The sequence below is a fragment of the Lissotriton helveticus genome, chromosome 10 (genome assembly GCF_964261635.1).
Source record: "Lissotriton helveticus chromosome 10, aLisHel1.1, whole genome shotgun sequence".
Classification (NCBI taxonomy): Eukaryota; Metazoa; Chordata; class Amphibia; order Caudata; family Salamandridae; genus Lissotriton; species Lissotriton helveticus.
The window spans coordinates 878,494,696-878,512,989 of NC_136071.1; the positions used below are offsets into that span (position 1 = coordinate 878,494,696).

At 45.3% G+C, this 18,294-nt stretch overlaps 1 protein-coding gene across 6 annotated transcripts in view; it reads left to right on the forward strand.

The window, feature by feature from the left end:
* Positions 1-18,294, forward strand: part of LOC144784606 (ATP-binding cassette sub-family B member 5-like) — a 1,313,284-nt gene that overhangs the window by 1,147,867 nt on the left and 147,123 nt on the right. For all 6 annotated transcript variants that reach the window (XM_078663518.1, XM_078663516.1, XM_078663520.1 and 3 more), the window contains 3 exons: positions 5,627-5,704; positions 5,812-5,895; positions 12,146-12,349. In XM_078663518.1, coding sequence (XP_078519644.1) covers positions 5,627-5,704; positions 5,812-5,895; positions 12,146-12,349 — 366 coding nt within the window. The remainder of the gene's footprint in view (positions 1-5,626; positions 5,705-5,811; positions 5,896-12,145; positions 12,350-18,294) is intronic.

Here is an 18,294-nt window from a genome sequence, read left to right on the forward strand (position 1 = left end):
AAAACAGTTAAAACTGAGTTATGGTTCTAGCCCAAACATGTAAATACATGCCTTAGCTCATGCTGCTCACCATTTTGTTCTCCTAATAACCGTTTCTGTGCTGTTGACAAATTGGTATTTTAAGTATTGCAGATGTTGCAAGCTCTGGCATCTATCTTCTTTATTGGTAACCGGGACTGGTGAATTTCAGTGGTTTTACGCATGTGAGCCAGAATAGAACTAACTGATTAACTTTCCTGAATCAGCTTCCTTCCCCTTTGCAGATCATTTACCATCCCAGTAACTGATCATCGGTTTGCAGCTGCAGTTTTCATTACAAACCCTTGATAGTATTTAGAATAGAATGAAAACTACCATTTCATGCCAGAAAAGTATTTCTTTTTTTGTATCACATTTCTTTATTTAGGATTTTGAACGTTACAGTGGTAGACCTCAATCCCCCCCATCACATTCCCATCAAATTGGGAGAGGAGTTGGACTAACGGCTAGGGCGGTCGACCTTGAATCTGGGGAACTGGGTTCGAGTCTCAGCAATGACACTGAACATCCTGTGATTCTGGGAATATCACTTAATCTCCCCGTGCCTAACAAAAATGAATGTTTCCTCATGTAACGCAACTGGTGCTATGTAAAGCGCTTTGATACCGGATTCGGGTCAAGTTTGCGCTATGTAAACTCTGTAGAATAAAAGACTTACCCCTATCAAAACAAGAAACTTTCACAGAATGAGAGATCTAAGGAGCATAGAGTCCAGAAAACGGTACAAAAGGGGGTGGTGATGGACGGAGCATCTGAATCGATCAAACACTCACACCCAGTCAAAAGATCTGGGTTTAATCCATCACCGTTCTTTAGCCCACTCTGCCACCCCAGTTGAGACATGGCTATATGCAAATCAGTCTGACCCTGTGCCTCATGGGAACAGTCCAGCCCGAACTGCCAAGCTATGCCTTCCCTGGACCGGAAACAAGCTTCCGAGGACCGGTTTCTGGCATTCCAGCCGTCTTCTGCCCGGCTTGCTTGAATCCAGTGGCAAAGTGAGCAAGGGACTCACGTCTGAGCATACCCTGCCACACTTATGGCGGCCAAAAGCGGTACAAAAGGGGGTGGTGATGGACGGAGCATCTGAATCAATCAAACACTCACACTCAGTCAAAAGATCTGGGTTTAATCCATCACCGTTCCTTAGCCCACTCTGCCACCCCAGTTCAGACATGGCTATATGCAAATCAGTCTGACCCTGTGCCTCATGGGAACAGTCCAGCCCGAACTGCCAAGCCATGCCTTCCCTGCACCGGAAACAAGCTTCCGAGGACCGGTTTCTGGCATTCCAGCCGTCTTCAGCCCAGCTTGCTTGAATCCAGTGGCAAAGTGAGCAAGGGACTCACGTCTGAGCATACCCTGCCACACTTATGGCAGCCAAAAGCGGTACAAAAGGAGGTGGTGATGGAAGGAGCATCTGAATCAATCAAACACTCACACCCAGTCAAAAGATCTGGGTTTAATCCATCACCGTTCTTTAGACCACTCTGCCACCCCAGTTCAGACATGGCTATATACAAATCAGTCTGACCCTGTGCCTCATGGGAACAGTCCAGCCCGAACTGCCAAGCCATGCCTTCCCTGGACCGGAAACAAGCTTCCGAGGACCGGTTGTTGGCATTCCAGCCGTCTTCAGCCCGGCTTGCTTGAATCCAGTGGAAAAGTGAGCAAGGGACTCACGTCTGAGCATACCCTGCCACACTTATGGCGGCCAAAAGCGGTACAAAAGGGGGTGGTGATGGACGGAGCATCTGAATCAATCAAACACTCACACCCAGTCAAAAGATCTGGGTTTATTCCATGACCGTTCTTTAGCCCACTCTGCCACCCCAGTTCAGACATGGCTATATGCAAATCAGTCTGACCCTGTGCCTCATGGGAACAGTCAGCCCGAACTGCCAAGCCATGCCTTCCCTGGACCGGAAACAAGCTTCCGAGGACCGGTTTCTGGCATTCCAGCCGTCTTCTGCCCGGCTTGCTTGAATCCAGTGGCAGAGTGAGCAAGGGACTCACGTCTGAGCATACCCTGCCACACCTATGGCGGCCAAAAGCAGTACAAAAGGGGGTGGTGATGGACTGGGCATCTGAATCAATCAAACACTCACAACCAGTCAAAAGATCTGGGTTTAATCCATCACCGTTCTTTAGCCCACTCTGCCACCCCAGTTCAGACATGGCTATATGCAAATCAGTCTGACCCTGTGCCTCATGGGAACAGTCCAGCCCGAACTGCCAACCCTGAGTGGGACGGGTATGCTCAGACGTGAGTCCCGTGCACTCCATGCCACTGGAATCAAGCTATCCAGGCTGATGAGGGCTGAAAGTCCGAAACTGGTCCTTGGATGCTTGTTTCCAGTCCAGGGAGGACCTGGCTTGGCAGTTCGGGCTGGACTGTTCCCATGGGGCACAGGGACAAGACTGATTTGCATATAGCTGGGTTCAAACTGGAAAGGCGTGGTGAGCAAAATAAAGATGGATTTAGGCCCAGATCTCTGTACTGGGGTGAATGTATGACATTGTTCTGCATTCTGTCCATCACCTGTTGTTTTTGCTTTGTCACCCTGAGTGGGACGGGTATGCTCAGACGTGAGTCCGTGCTCTCCATGCCACTGGAATCAAGCTATCCTGGCTGATGAGGGCTGAAAGCCCGAAACCGGTACTTGGATGCTTGTTTCCAGTCCAGGGAGGACCTGGCTTGGCAGTTCGGGCTGGACTGTTCCCATGGGGCACAGGGTCAAGACTGATTTGCATATAGCTGGGTTGAAACTGGAAAGGCATGGTGAGCAAAATAACGATGGATTTAGGCCCAGATCTCTGTACTGGGGTGAATGTATGACATTGTTCTGCATTCTGTCCATCACCTGTTGTTTTTGCTTTGTCCCTCAGAGCGGGATGGGTTTGCTCAGACGTGAGTCCCGTGCTCTCCATGCCACTGGAATCAAGCTATCCAGGCTGATGAGGGCTGAAAGCCCGAAACTGGTCCTTGGATGCTTGTTTCCAGTCCAGGGAGGACCTGGCTTGGCAGTTCGGGCTGGACTGTTCCCATGGGGCACAGGGTCAAGACTGATTTGCATATAGCTGGGTTCAAACTGGAAAGGCATGGTGAGCAAAATAACGATGGATTTAGGCCCATATCTCTGTACTGGGGTGAATGTATGACAATGTTCTGCATTCTGTCCATCACCTGTTGTTTTTGCTTTGTCACCCTGAGTGGGACGGGTATGCTCAGACGTGAGTCCGTGCTCTCCATGCCACTGGAATCAAGCTATCCAGGCTGATGAGGGCTGAAAGCCCGAAACCGGTCCTTGGATGCTTGTTTCCAGTGCAGGGAGGACCTGGCTTGGCAGTTCGGGCTGGACTGTTTCCATGGGGCACAGGGTCAAGACTGATTTGCATATAGCTGGTTTCAAACTGGAAAGGCATGGTGAGCAAAAAAACGATGGATTTAGGCCCAGATCTCTGTACTGGGGTGAATGTATGACATTGTTCTGCATTCTGTCCATCACCTGTTGTTTTTGATACAGTCCAGAAAAGGCATGAAAGGGGTCTCACCCATCCCAGACCCCCATAATAGTACCACCTGAAAAGTATTTCTTTAATCGCGTATTTCTTTCGTCCTGTTTGTTACAAATAATCACATCTCTATCTGAGTGTTTAAAAAAAATATATGTACACCTAAGTTTGATGTTTGGAAGTTCTGTGCAGATTTTGCTAGATGAGGGACATTATAAATGTTAAGGGAATTCTACAGTTACCTTTGCCAGCCTGAATCCTTCAGTGGTGTTTTGGAAGCAATAACACTAAGACCTCTGAATAATTCACCTCGAACCTTGGCATAAAAATAGATCTTAAGCTTTGTGGTCCACTTTTTATTTCGATGCAAATACTTCCTCTGGTGTTTGAGGCACGCCTCCCAAAAAGGCCCATCAATGTTATTGATGTTTGCCAGTTGGTATTCGAGGACCAAAATGTGAATCTATGGTGGGCATTTCAAAGGGTTTCAGGACAAATGTTTAATCCAACAACCATGTTGAGTTTTTTAAACCAGTCGCATTGTCCGGGTTCACGTGGATACACGATGAGCACCCCCGATCACCAGGGTGGTCTAAGGCACACCAGAAGATGCCATTAAAAGCACAACATGATTTTGGTTCCAGGATTCACACATGTTGGACCTTCTAATAGAATTAGACAAATACAAAATATATAGATACCGGGGACCCCGTAGTATATTTACTGAACACAAATAATAAAATCCACAAAGAGAGGCATACCGAAAATATGACATAGCTGAACGTCATATCTTGTCTTGTCATGATTTGCTGATGTTGCAACATGGTGCCTATGCAGGTGCGGTCAGAAAACCTTAGCAGTCCTCTTTAACTTTCTAGAGGCTTGATACTGTTCCCAGTGTACATGGGCGTGGACACAGGTCACGTGGGCACTTTGGGTATGCTAATTGTCTGCAGGGCCTGGTTGGAGACCAAGCCTGTGTCTACTAGCCACTGAGCTTTTTTGCAGCCCATTCTTTGCACATTTTGTGTTGTTGGTGTTGAGCAGTGGGCGTGGCTAAAGATCGTAGGCTGTACTACGATGGCATAGCCACAAACAGTGCCCATTGACACTGTCCCTATTAGCGACAAGAGATGGCCACAGTCCATGCTTAGAGGTTCTGCAAACATGAGTCCTGGTTACACGACACAACTACAGATATTGTCCCATGACCAGTATCTTTAGGGCATGTCCACCGGCTTTGTCTGCAAGAAGTGTATTGTGCCCAATTCTCACAAGGGAGGGCGGCAACTCATGCTCTGCAGTTAGGAGTAATGGTTCTTAGGGATAGCTAGATAGCATTATAGTGGGTAGTAGGTTTATTGGCTTTAATTGAAAACTTCCCTCCATTGCCTTCTTAACACTCGTACAATGAGAAACTTAGTAAGTACTCCAAGCCCTGTACAGTGTCCTCATCTGAGCCTCATCCCGCCACCTACACTATGCTCCCAGCTCCTCGCTCTTAATGCTTTTGCAAGCTGGATTGCACCATCCACCACATACGTGCATGTGGCTTCACTAGAGGTAATGTCGGGCACCTTCTCTGGCCTTCACCAAGGGCAAAGATTCCCAACTTTGCTCGACACCTCGAGTGAAGGAAAAAAACATACCTTACTTAAAGTTACGAACTGCTGCTTTGGGATCCTAACCCTGCGAGTTATCATTGGTAATTATTTATCTGCTAGTCGTGTTCATCAACAAGTCCCTTATTCCTAGTCAGACCTCGCAAGCTAGTGTCTTCCTGGTGTAGTAGTGTCATAACAGGTGCTGGTTGAAATTTTAGAAAGAACCAGTATACCAAACACATTCTTTGCTACACATACTGTGGAGTGCATCTCAAAATTACAATTGAAATGCAGACATTTTAAATGTATGGAGGAAAACAATTTGGAAGTTACAAAGAAGTAGCATGCCAGGGAAAAATCAGTTTGCATTTTGAAGATGTAACTTGGTAGAGAGTTGGTAACATTACACTTCATAACATACATGTGTTAGTCTACGAACACGTAATAACCTTATTTTTCGATTTCAGGGATTCTTCTATGGGCGGTCGGGAGAAGTTCTAACAATGAGACTTAGACGAATGGCTTTCAAAGCAATGCTTCATCAGGTCAGTGTACAAATCCCGAGCACTGCTTGCATTGACTGTGTAATGGTACTACAATAACGTCTTCCTTGCCATAATGTTCTCACTACAATGTGTCATGTGTTTTACAGGAAATAGCCTGGTTTGATGATAAGAACAACAGCACAGGTGCTTTAACAACAAGGCTGGCCACCGATGCCTCACAAATCCAAACAGTACGTATGTTTTTTCGATTTGTTCTGCTCACATTTTGGTTGAGTTGTGTAACAAATATAGTAACTCCTAGGCGTGCACAATGTGGATAATGTGTATTGTTTCATTAGCTTAAACTAGCTGGGCAGTAGAAAATCAGAGCAGTATGTTCCTCCGTGAGACACAATAAACTACTAGGGGCCCGATGTAGGTAAAATAGATTTACCGATTTTTAATTACCGAATCATACCGATTCGGTAATTAAAAATCGGTAAATCTAAGGGGTGGAGATGTAGGAACATCCAGATGTTCCTTTTACCGAATCGGTAAATATCTGTATTTACCGATTCGGTAAATACCGACCGGTAATGCCCTATTCATTCCTATGGGTTTTGAAGCCCATAGGAATGAATGGGGCATTACCGGTCGGTATTTACCGAATCGGTAAATACAGATTTTGACAAGGGTGCAGGGGGTGTCACTTTGACACCCTCTAGCACCCCCAAAAAAGATTCGGGGGCCATGTGGCAGGCATACCTGCCCTAAGGGCAGGTCACCCTGTCATATGGCACAGGTGTGCATGCACACATGTGCATGCACACCTGAATCGGTATTTTACCATCAAATATATTTGATGGTAAAATACCGAATCGGTAAGGGTTGTGGGACTCGGAAGAGTCCCACCTACATAGCAAAAATACCGAATAGGTATGAATACCGATTCGGTATTTTACAGATTCGGTAAATTTACCGATCGGTAAATTTACCGAATCTGTAAAATTCTGGGCCCTACATACCAATTCTTATTTACCGGTCGGTAACGGCCGAAAATACTGATTTTCGGCCATTACCGACCGACCTACATCTGGCCCTCGGTTTCCAAGAATTCATTAGAATGAATAGCAGAGGAGATGGGCTTAGCCCTGACCCTCAGTGTTTTTCAGTGACACCACGGGAGTTGGGTTCTTGGTCTGCTGTGTAGATGGCTCCTTCCTGATGTACCATCCGCACCAAGTTCACTCTAATTAAGTGCAAGCCTCTGCTGGTTGACTGTGGATGCCTCATTGGGTTGTTTATTTCATCTTGACCTAACTGGCGTAGTATACAGATAGCAGCTTAGTATAAAGATGATCACTGCAGCCTTACATGTGCCATTAAAAGATACTGCATAGACACTTGTTGGCCAATTTATTGCCATGTTAATTGGAAAATGCGGCTCATATTTTATGTGAAGAAGGTTATCTTCCAGTAGTTGGGATTACAGCGGGTTTTGCCTGGGTGATATTCTTGCAGTATTCGTCTTCACCTGACTCCATGTCCCAATGCTCCAGGTCCATCAGTCTTCTCTGCTCATTTGTTTATTTTGTGTCTATGATATACTTTTACACTTTAGGCTCATCCACGCATGCCAGTTAACTTTGACACAGTTCTTTGCAACGGTGGCTAGACTTTCCAGTCTGGGCAACTTCGATCTCCTATACCTGGACAGATGGATGATTCTTGCACTGTTCTGGACCTGGGCTATAGGGCTTAGAGGTTGTACATAAGATTCTGCACATCTTCTGGGAACTTGCCTCGTCTACCTGCCTGATTCATGCTTTTACCATTTCAAGAGTGGATCTTTTTCTGTGGCCACTATTGGTGTGCTGTTTTTCCTCCTAACAGGAGAGTGTCCATATTGCAATGGTGGTGTTCATCTTTTTAGGGCTCGCCTGGTGTTGCAGCACGAAGCGCTGTTGCCAGCGAGCCTTATTGTGGTTGTGTTGCCTCCCCAAGTGGTACAGACCGGTGCACAAGCAGACTCCGGTCTGTGAACTCGCTTCTAAGACGCGCTTCCCAGAAACAGGCAAAGACTGCAGGCACCGCCACTGGCACGAGCCGCAGGGAACGCCAACGTGCACGCTCACGGCGTCACGCTCCTGCCCTCCGCGTCTCTTCCAAAGCTGTTCTGCGCTCCAGGCCCGACTTGTTGTCCTTGTGTTCCTTGTTCTACTTCTGGTTTTTGCATGTGGGTTTACATCCGGGGACACCGGGATACACGCTGGAGTTACACGAGCGTTCGGATTGAGGCACTGTGAAGACTGTTTAACTGACTTCACTTAACACGAAAGGTAAGACTGCACGAGTTTTGCAGCAGATTTTGCTGGTTCATTGCTTTACTGGTCCGGGCTGCTGGTACTTTACGGGTTTCTTCACACAGATTGTTTAACAAACGGAGACGCAGTCTGCGGTGACAGACTGAGTGTACATTGACATCGCTGTATTTTTAGGTATGCTTTACATCGTCATCTTGCCGATGACACACGTTGGGTGACCTCATTTCAGGCTGGAACATCGGGTCTATAAAGAGTTATCGTTTCACTCTTAAGTAACTATCGTGACACGTTTTCACTACAATTCGGTTTCACTTCCTTGGTTTACATTTGGCACACGTTTGATACACATTTATTAACAGATTTGTGACGCATTCTTGACGCGTGACACCAACTTTTTTTTGCATTCGGAGTATGGCACTTTTAGGTCTCGCCAGTGAGACTTATTGTCAGCGTGATGCCTCCCAAGGGAGTCAGACCAGGGCACGCGCAGATTCTGGTGTGTGAACGCGCTCCTCTCCGGAAGACGTGCTGCGCGTGAATTACAGTTAAGTGGTCCTCTACAGGAGACTTGCTATCATTTAGCGGCATGGGGCGCCTGTCGGCATGCTTGTCGGCATGCTTGTCATAATTACTTTCTTTGTTCTGCTCGGGAGCAGGCGTCTTACTGGCGCCACCCGTTCATTAGGCATAAAAGCTGCTTGTTGTGTGTGCTGTTCTTTTCGCCTGCTCCGTATTGTTGTTTTTAAATGGAAAGCAAATAAAATGCCCTACCGACTAAAGCTGTTGCTTGTCATTCCACTTCCCTGCGTTACACCTAGTTTCGGCTGACCATCCGTCACTCAGCATTAATTAGGACTACTCACTGTCCTCCTTCCTTCTTCATAACCCTGAGCCATAGTTCTACGTCACTGTCTCTAGCTGCCCAGGGTTTCACATGCCGGCTAGTTGTCTTTCCTTTTGTTAGTATATTGATGGCAAAGAGGAAACTACTCCTATATCTCGGAGCATAAACACCTATAAAGACACTCCTCTAATCTAATGCAACAAATAAAAACTCCATGATGCTCCCGCTGCTTTTGCCTCAGCCTAGCTGCACACCTGATAGGAAACAGAGTTGAGTATACCAGATGCACGTTGAGTGAGTGATTTTACAGTTTTGTAGTGGCCATATGGGTGCGTGCTGTTACTCCAATAAACTAACAAATGCTACAAAGCACTGATGATTAAATACTGTGTTAAGTTGTGGAAGCACGTTATCTGACCACACTGCTCTCTAGAGAAAATTAGGTGTTTCTATGTTTTCTCACTCAGTATCAAGCGCTGCTAGCCAGTGAAGTCGAGTTGCGCAGTTCGCTAGTAAAAAGCACTGATTGTTTTCACTTTTCCCTTCATGTATTTTCTGAGACTTCATTTTAACTGGACTGCAATCGTTGCTATTTGAAGCATATGATTGACGTCGTCAGTGGCATGAAAGTGAAATGAATGCATGCATTTGCAGATGTGGTGGCGTGACAAACATACTCTTTTGCTAACAAGCACTGGTGTTTTTATTTTTCTGAATGAGTTTTGGGCTGCCAGGGAAGGAATATGTGACATTTTTCCACATGCATTTACTACGCGGTGTCATAACGACCGCGCTGTAACCACGCATACCATTTACGCCGCAAGTCATCACAACGACTTGCTCAGTAATGGTATGGTGGTTACAACGCAGTCGTTGTAACAGCTGCGTTGTAATTACATGCATTGCAAAAGATTTGTGGTAAGTGCTGTTTACCTGCAGGGAAGTAATCATTTACTATGACTATATCAATCAAAGGAGTGAGGGTGCCCTCTTCACCCCCCGGGAAGATGATTTGTTTAAATCACTGATGGGTGGCAGAGTTTAATTTCTTGACAGTGGCAGCACTTTCAGCTTTCCAGCACTTTTTTTTTTTTTAAACTAGCAAATGCGATTGATGTGCCCAAAATGATGCTCCCTCTTTCCCGGCCCCACAAAATGCTTTCTGTGGCCATTGAGATTGAAAGTGCCCATACTATGCGCTCTCGTATGGCTACTTCACCAAGACACTAAGGCCTTGGTCACAGAGGGGGTTCAGGGCAGTACAGGTGCGGGGAGGGAGGAAGGACGAGGGGTTTACATTACAGAACCTCCAGGGACGTGTCCTACACTCTGTACTGTAAATGCCCCATCTGCCTTCTTGAGGCACTGTCCCCTTAATGAAATCTCATGCAAATGTTCAGATATGTTGTTTATTACTTTTGCAAATGGTGACAGTTGCTGGCAGGGCCAGTACTGATTATTGTTGAATGATTGATTAGTATGCATTAAGATTGGCATTTAGATTGGCATATATTCATTCCCTAAATTAAAACTTAAATAAAGGCTGTCACTCGCTACCTAATTTGAGGCATCTTTTTCAATCATTTAATGTTGAGTTAGTATTGTCAATGTGGTTTTAAAACTACAATGAAGATGTAGCAAAGTAAGAATATCGGTCCAAGGTGTGTTACTGGATAGTGTAGGTGCAAAGCTGGCTCAGTGAAGAGGGGTTAGACTTCAATAACTTACAGGATACCAGCGAGTTTTTTTAAATCTAAAAAGCCCACTTGATGCTCAGCAAAAATAATCCAAATAAAGCCAACTGTATTCTTTTAGAAAATGGAAGTGTGAGCCCAAGATAGCGGGCCATAGTATTCCAGGTGATCATTAATGTGTTGGTCCATTGGCAAAAAGGCTAAGTGCTCACTACTGAAGGTGTAATCTGCATGTAACAGGTATCCATGATATAATCTGCATCCTAGTATAACCTGGTAAGACATGGGTTGGAATCCTGTCACAACTGACACAATTGGTCATTTGTATGAAGTTAATAGTATTGGTACTCTGCAGTTTTGGGATAAGAGCATCTTTTCCTAAAGCAGAAAAAGTCCATTCATTTTTGATCAGCATGGTTTAATTGGCTATTTTTATTGTTATTGATTGTATTAAGTCTATGGCTGCATGGATGAATACTTATAAGGTCCAAAAGGCGAGACCGATTGCATTGCAAATGCTTGTTTTCTTTAGCCTCCAGCTATGGACACAGAAGGTTTAAGGCACAAAGAAGGCTTAGTTTCTCTTCTACGAGGTGGTGTTAGGTCCTCTGATCTAGAATCTGTTGACCATATTGAATTTAGAATCTCAGGCTTCCGAGTTCTTCTTTCCAGGGCCAGATTAAATTCCGTCTCTGTGTTTTCTCAAGTGAGTGGGCACCCTGCAGTTCTTTGTCAGTTTGCTTTGGGGTCAGTGTTGCTGGTCCATTCAACCTACGTGACCATCTTGCAGCCGCGGTCCGTGCAGGTAACAGCGGTGGGATCAGGTAAGGGGCTATTTCGAGGGACGATGCTGAGGGAAAATTAAATAAATAACTAATTTTCCTTCTGCATCGTCTCTCGAAATCCCCTCTTACCCGGCCCCACCGCCCCACCGTTGTTACCTGCACGGACCACAGCTGCCATCTTGACCTATTTTATGTGTCGGGAAGGGTTCCAGGTCTTTAGCCCTTCTAGCTTTCAGAATTTGGTGTGGGATGATTCTTGTGTGTTGGCCTTGTTAGTATAATAGCCCTGGGGCGTGGCAATTGGGGCAGTGGTGAACCTCTGAGAGCATTCTTTCGTGGGGTTCGTTGTTCTAGACAACCCTGTATTTTGACACATATGCTCATTGTTTGTCTCCTCACATAGGCCTCCTTGTTGGCTTCACCATCAACCTGGTGCCCTGTTTGCTTTTATGTTTCCCAGAGGTCAGGGCTGGGAATAGTTTGGTTGAGATCACAGTGGCACCTTCCTTGCTCTTGTACGTGGCTCACCCTTTCTGCTCTTTTGAAGTGTTCCGCCTCGGGTACAGCAATTGGGAGCCTTATTGTCGCTGGAGGCTCAGAGGTGGACCGGGTGGAGGGGGTCTCTCTTCTATAGTTGAGGACATAATTTAAACTCAGGTATTGAGAGTTGCAAATAACTGAGCCATGCTTTGTTTAAATAGGTTGATATGTTGATAGTAAAATAGTGAGTTTGACAATTAACTCAAAATGACCCTCTTTTTGGAAAGTTCATTCATTCTAATGCTTGTACCTTATGTTTTTTAAATGAGTGAGTTGCTGAAGCTTTAAAATTGATATTGTGTTTTGTCTTGAAGGCTACAGGTTCCAGGCTTGGCCTAATTTCCCAAAATATTGCCAGCATGGGACTGTCGGTGATCCTTGGCTTCGTGTATGGATGGGAGATGACGCTGCTGATCCTGGCCATGGCACCGGTCCTAGCTGTTGCTGGAATGCTTGAAACCAGTGCACTAGCTGGCTTCGCCAACCGAGATAAAAAACAGCTTCAAAGTGCAGGCAAGGTACGATTGTTGTCCATTCACTTCTTTAACAGAATGCTTGAGTAAATGCACTGTGTGTGTTGATTATATTACAAAATATGCAAGACACAACGTTGTGTTTTTATTGACCATGGTAAAGGTCATTTTCAATGTTGACTTTGGTCATTAACTGGGACATATATATTACTGCAGTGTGATATAGAAGCTTACCGTACAGTAATAGCATCTTACGTGTCTGACATAGTTAAAAAGAGAATGTTATCTTCAGCCGGCTTACGCCACATTTGTAGCACTTTCACTAGTGTCAACATTTCTCTCCGAGTATTGTGGTCTGAACCGAGTGCCTACAATTGCACTACACTACCAGTAAAACTTTTGCTTTCATGAGGTAGCCCCAGATATTGTTATTGTACTCGCAAGTTAATTTGAATCAATCCCATACTGTGGCACAAGGCTAGGCCCAGCTTTTCTGATTTCGTTTTATGCTTCACTATTCCTCACTCTGGGCCTAATTTGCAGTTTGACTGACAGAATTACTCCGTAAAGCACGTGGTGGATTTCACGTCCACCAAATTACATGTGCGTTATAGCCAATAGCTTTTGTAATACGGCAGACAGGATAGCCGCCACGTTTTGACTGAGTATCTCGTCCTTAGGACAAATAAGCCCCTCTCAGACAAAATTCCAACAGTCTTTTGTTCACTTCCTCCTGTTCGCCGAGGTAGATTAGTAGGACTCATCTTTGGCACATATATTACCAATGGCGATTTCTTTATTGAGGCGTGGGAGCAATGCCTGTGCCCCCGAGCCCCATATTAATAATCATTTTAACAATTGCATTGTTTATCAGCTTCAGAACAGAGTCAGGTGAGAGCCAGCAGAGTCGGACGTGGGTGGGGGTTGGAGCTTGAATTTGTGTAGCATACCTTTACCTCCTTGGAGTATAGTGCGCATGTCGAGTTGGACGGTTGCTTTGCTCTGACCAGCCCGACATGCACACCTACTATTAGTTATTAGTATGAATTTTAATAACTGATCAATTCATTAAAATTATTACAGTAAAAACAATAGAGCTTTGGGTGCAAAGTGCAAACCCCAATATTATTCATATTTCATTTATGCTTAAAACGATTCATAAAAACGTTAAAATGCTCAGATTTAAAAGTTTTGGGCAGCTTGGTGGTACCCCTTAGTTTCTCACGGGGGCCGCCCTAGTTGCTTCGACATCATTCGGTTTGTCCGTTGCAGGAACAAAGTTGCATTCTTGTGACTCCTTTAAGGCGATCCTAATCAGGTGCGTACATTTCCCTATTCTCGCTAAGTTCATTGTTGTTGACTTGGAGAAGCATATGGCTGTGGCCTCTCTGCAGGTCTTTGTCCCGTTGACAATGCAAATCGGGCAGAGAAGGCGCCTGCGGTCATTGTTTAGTTTAGGGCAGCAGCACAGAAGATGCAACCAGGATTCCTTCCTAAAGGAGCACAGCCTGCAGTCTATGTTTACCCCTAATGTGCCCATGTTGGATTGAAGTCAGTGATACGTAGCGTTATTAGTTTCATAAAAAGGATTTTACAATGGACTTGCGGTGTCAGGGCCTCACTGAGATAGATTTGGGCTTTGCCCGGCATGTATGATTTGTTCAATGGCTCTAAGTTGGAGCTAGAGCGGAGGGCTTTGATGTCTTGTGCAAAGGATGTATCTCGAACTTGCTTGTTTACTGCTCTCTTCCAGGCTGTAAGCGAAATTTCCAGGAGTCTCAGACTAGCTGCCTCTATCTTCAAAGTATTGATACTGAGGCCCAGTTTGAGATTCCAACTGTCCCTACCTTCTCAAAGGTGGATCTCAGTTGGTGTCTTAAGGAGTCCACTGCGGCCCTCAGGGTCCTTAGGTATAACTTTATAAGGTCCCCCTGGAACGTCAGGACTGGCCTCTCAAGTCCAAGCTTCAGTCTCAGCCTTGATTTCCTTGCATCCCGAGGAGCAAGCAGTACTAATTTATACGCTTTAGCTTGGGCTTGGTTAAAAAAGACATCTACTGATCCTTGGAAGGCCAGATGACCATAACTGATGGCTGGAAGCAGTTTTGCTTTTAATGCTGTCAGTTTTGGGGCCGCTGTGGGTCTCAGCAGTTGTTGACCCAGCTTTCTTAGCGAGTGTATGACGTTCCTGGCCTTGAAGTTCAGATGTTTCAAGTGAATATTTGCATTAGCCCAATCTGAGAGCCAAACCCCTAGCTAGTTATAGCAAGCCAATGTGCATATTTGCACACTTGAACCCTCGCCTTTGTGCAATGCTAAGACCCCAGGGGTGGGGGGGAGGGATAAAATCCACAGATGCATGTCTCCAATGGAACGTTGGAAGCCCCTGACCGAGCCAATCGTTGCTCTCATGGTGTGTTCAGCAAGTGTGCAGCATCTAGATTGGCTCAGGAGTCAAGGGATGTGACTGGAAGGCTGAGTTGGTGAACTCCCATGCACGCCTGGAGGCAATCACAAGTGTTCTCTCCTCCAATGGACCAGACAACTGTGAGTGTTGGGGCCCCTGACTGAGCCAATCGTTGCGCTGCTTTCAAGCTGTTTACTGCAAGTGTGCAATGTCTAGACAATCACGAGTGTTCTCTCCTCCGATGGACCAGACGACGATGAGTGTTAGTCATTTTTAGCTCTAATTATTAAAAACCTTTGACTTCATCCTGTGTGGAGAGGTACTTGATAAATCAGTATGTAAACAGTTGTAAACCTGTCGATCACTTAGTTTGCAACGGCAAGAATGAACCCCAGACATTAAGTGACATCTAGTCAATCTGATTTATGGCTCGTCCTGCCCTGAGTGCACTACTGTGCTGTATGCCTGAGATGCTTTGAGCTTTATTTTAACATGAAGAAAGGTTGATAAAGGGAGATCAATCTTTAAACAAGAGGCAGGTCCAAGTTTAGGTTACCAATAGGCATGGGCGTAGGAAGTGTGGGGGACGCGGAGGACATATCCCCCCCATATTTTTCAGTGGGGGGGACACGGGGGACCAGGGTGGGGGGGACGAGGGGACAAAAGACTTTCCCCTCTCCCTTCTGTGATTCCCAGGGCCATTAGTACATGAAAGCGCTACCGTCAATGGCCCCTGTGATCTGCCTACAGTCACAGAGGCCACCCGCCCTCTGCCCTTTGTTATGCTCCGTGAGGCTCGGCCATTCGGAGTATGGCAGAGAAGGGAAAAAAAGTCTCTTTTCCTTCCTGCACCAGTGGCCATTTCTCTTGCGCTGCCTCTGGCAGCTGCACTCCTCCCCGTTCCCTCTCTTTATTCCTCCCTCTCTTTCTGTCTCGCTCCTCCTCACTTGCTTTTTTTAAGAGACAGAACTTACCCCCTCTTGCCCCTCCTTTCCTTTATTTGTTCCCCTGTCAAATGGTTCCAAAAAAGAACTAAACACTTAGGATGGAAATGTCATCATTTTCTGACCCTTTTATATTCCGAAAGACAATCTCGGAACGAAGAGAAACAAGCATAAAAATACGAAAAATAATTAAATAACTAACTAATTAAAGCAATGAAGACTGGACACAGACAGGCTGGATTGGTGTAATTTACACCCACGCACATTAGCGCCACTTTACAGAGTTTGCCAGTGAAGCGCTACTTTCTATTTACCTTCTTTCTTTAAACAACGTTTTCCCAGGGTGGGGAAGGGCACCATTCCTAGAGGGGCTGCAATACCTGGTTGATGGGTGAAGTGGAAAACGTTTAATGTGATCTTTTTCAACAGTTTTATTTATTTTAGATTATAAAAAGTGTACTGCTGCTGGGTGTTCAGGAATGTGGTCTTTTTAAAGCAAACTGCTTAAGTTTTGTAAGAATAAAAGCAATAGACATTGAAACAGGTTCCTTCCGGCTCTTGTAGTCATGTCCTGACTTTTCAGGCACAAACACTCACTGATGGCTGAATAGTAAGTGTTAAAGCTTTAAGGTAACTGCGTTGTTCCTGCTTACATTTCACATGCTTTCTTATCCCTGCGTCCCTACGAGTGTTTGCTTTTTTCAGGATGTTATTACTTTTTTTTTCAGGCAGCACATTACTCTTATCTAGTGCATAATTTGAATTGAATCACAGCACAATTGGATTATAGCTGAAGGCAGTGCTAGTTTCTCTTAGTGTGGCAGTATGGTGTTCAGTAGGGGAGAGGATGTGGCACTCTGACCAGAGCTGCAGAACTTTGAACTGCAGAACCAGGTTCAGCCTTCATGACCAGTCCACCAGCCCACTTTCCTGAGGGAGCACATTTCCACGATACACCTTAGAAGTCCCTGATAAACCTTAGAAACCCTCGGTGTCTTAGCACCAGCAGGTGGACCCTTGCGGTGGCAAGTATGCTTAACCTTGAAGGTCTGTCCACCACAATCCATACTGAAGCTCACCTCCAGTCTTGCGGGCAGGCATACGAAGAAGCACACCATAGAGCGACAATGACTCTGTCATTGAGGTCACAAGACCCTTGAGGCTGGTCCACCTCATCCTTTGGTACCTCCACTGGCCTTTTTCAGCAATAGTAGTGCAACTTACCAAGGATTGTCAATGTAGGATTTGCATGCACGCCAAACTAATTTCGCAAACGTCATGGTGTCTGCTTTATGCACAAGCACTTTTAACATATGCTGCCTGCTTTTGGGCCACAGAAGTAATGCAGCAATGGAAGACAAAATTGTGGCCCAATGTTGACTAAATTATGCAGTAAAAAAAGGCTACAGAGTAATGCGGTACATTTTATGATACTTTATTTTAACATTTTTATACATAATAACAGCCTCTGCAAAGCTTTAGCCTCATTAGTACCTGTGTAACATACAAATGCAGCAGTGACAAAGGTGATTAGTCAACCTTTACAAAGGGCCCTCCAAATCGCAGCAACATAAGCCACATTTTTATAGTAATTTTTGATCTGTTTGAGGCGAGCTACAAACTATTTTTGGGTGATATCGTTAGATTATGCTGTGGATGATGTATTATGAGCTCTGCTAACCTGTAGCTTGCAGAGAGTCCACTCTTTTGTCCTTTTGAAGCAAGGTAGTCCACAGGGCTGTAGTTCCAGAGTGTGCAACAGGTGGAATCTTCTGAGTAGGGTATGACCAGGCCCTCTAAAGTTTGGCATTATTTCTCCCAGAGAGCCAGTTTCTCCATAAATCATCATGGGTGAATTTCCAGCAGAGGGAGCAGAACTTACAAAAGCAGCCTACAGGATGGATTCATCTGCACAGGTCCACTCCCCTTACACCTGGGAGTTCCTCCTTAATCCCCCATCTAGCTGTGGAGCAAGGGTGAGAGGTGTAAATGAAACTGGTTTCTCCAGCTTGTCTCCTCCTTCCCTTGAAGAGCTTTTTTCCTACCCCTCGCCCTGGCATTCCCATGCCCAGCAACCTCTCCTCCCTGAAAGGCCTCATAACCCCAGGGGCAATTTAATACCTCTTCAAACAGCCATGCTCACCCACTTATCTTTGAACAATCAAGGCAGAGCGCTAGAGGGCTACAGTTTGGCTTACAGACAAGAAAGGCTTATAACTTCTCCTCTGTACATTTTAGAATACATTCAACAATACCAAATTGTTGCATTTGTCATTACCATTCCACTGAGTCTTTTAATCCTAGTGTTATGGCTTTCCTTTGTCCAGTTATTAATTAATAATCTCTTGCAATGTTAACCTATGGGCTGGGGATCTGCAATAGAAAACTGATCTGGGCAATTTCTCCAATACCAGGGCCTGTAGAACATGTTTTATAAGGACCCTGCTTATCCCCACAGGGCCCTCCTCCCCTGGAACACCTAGAAAATACTTTAGGGGTTCTGATTATATCAAAATATTGCACTGTGCTAGCACAAAAGTCAATTTGGGAAGCACGTTACTACAATGGGGGAGTGCAATGTTCTATTTCACTAAACCCAGGGCATATAAATCTCATTTTATAAGGATCCTCTTTATATAT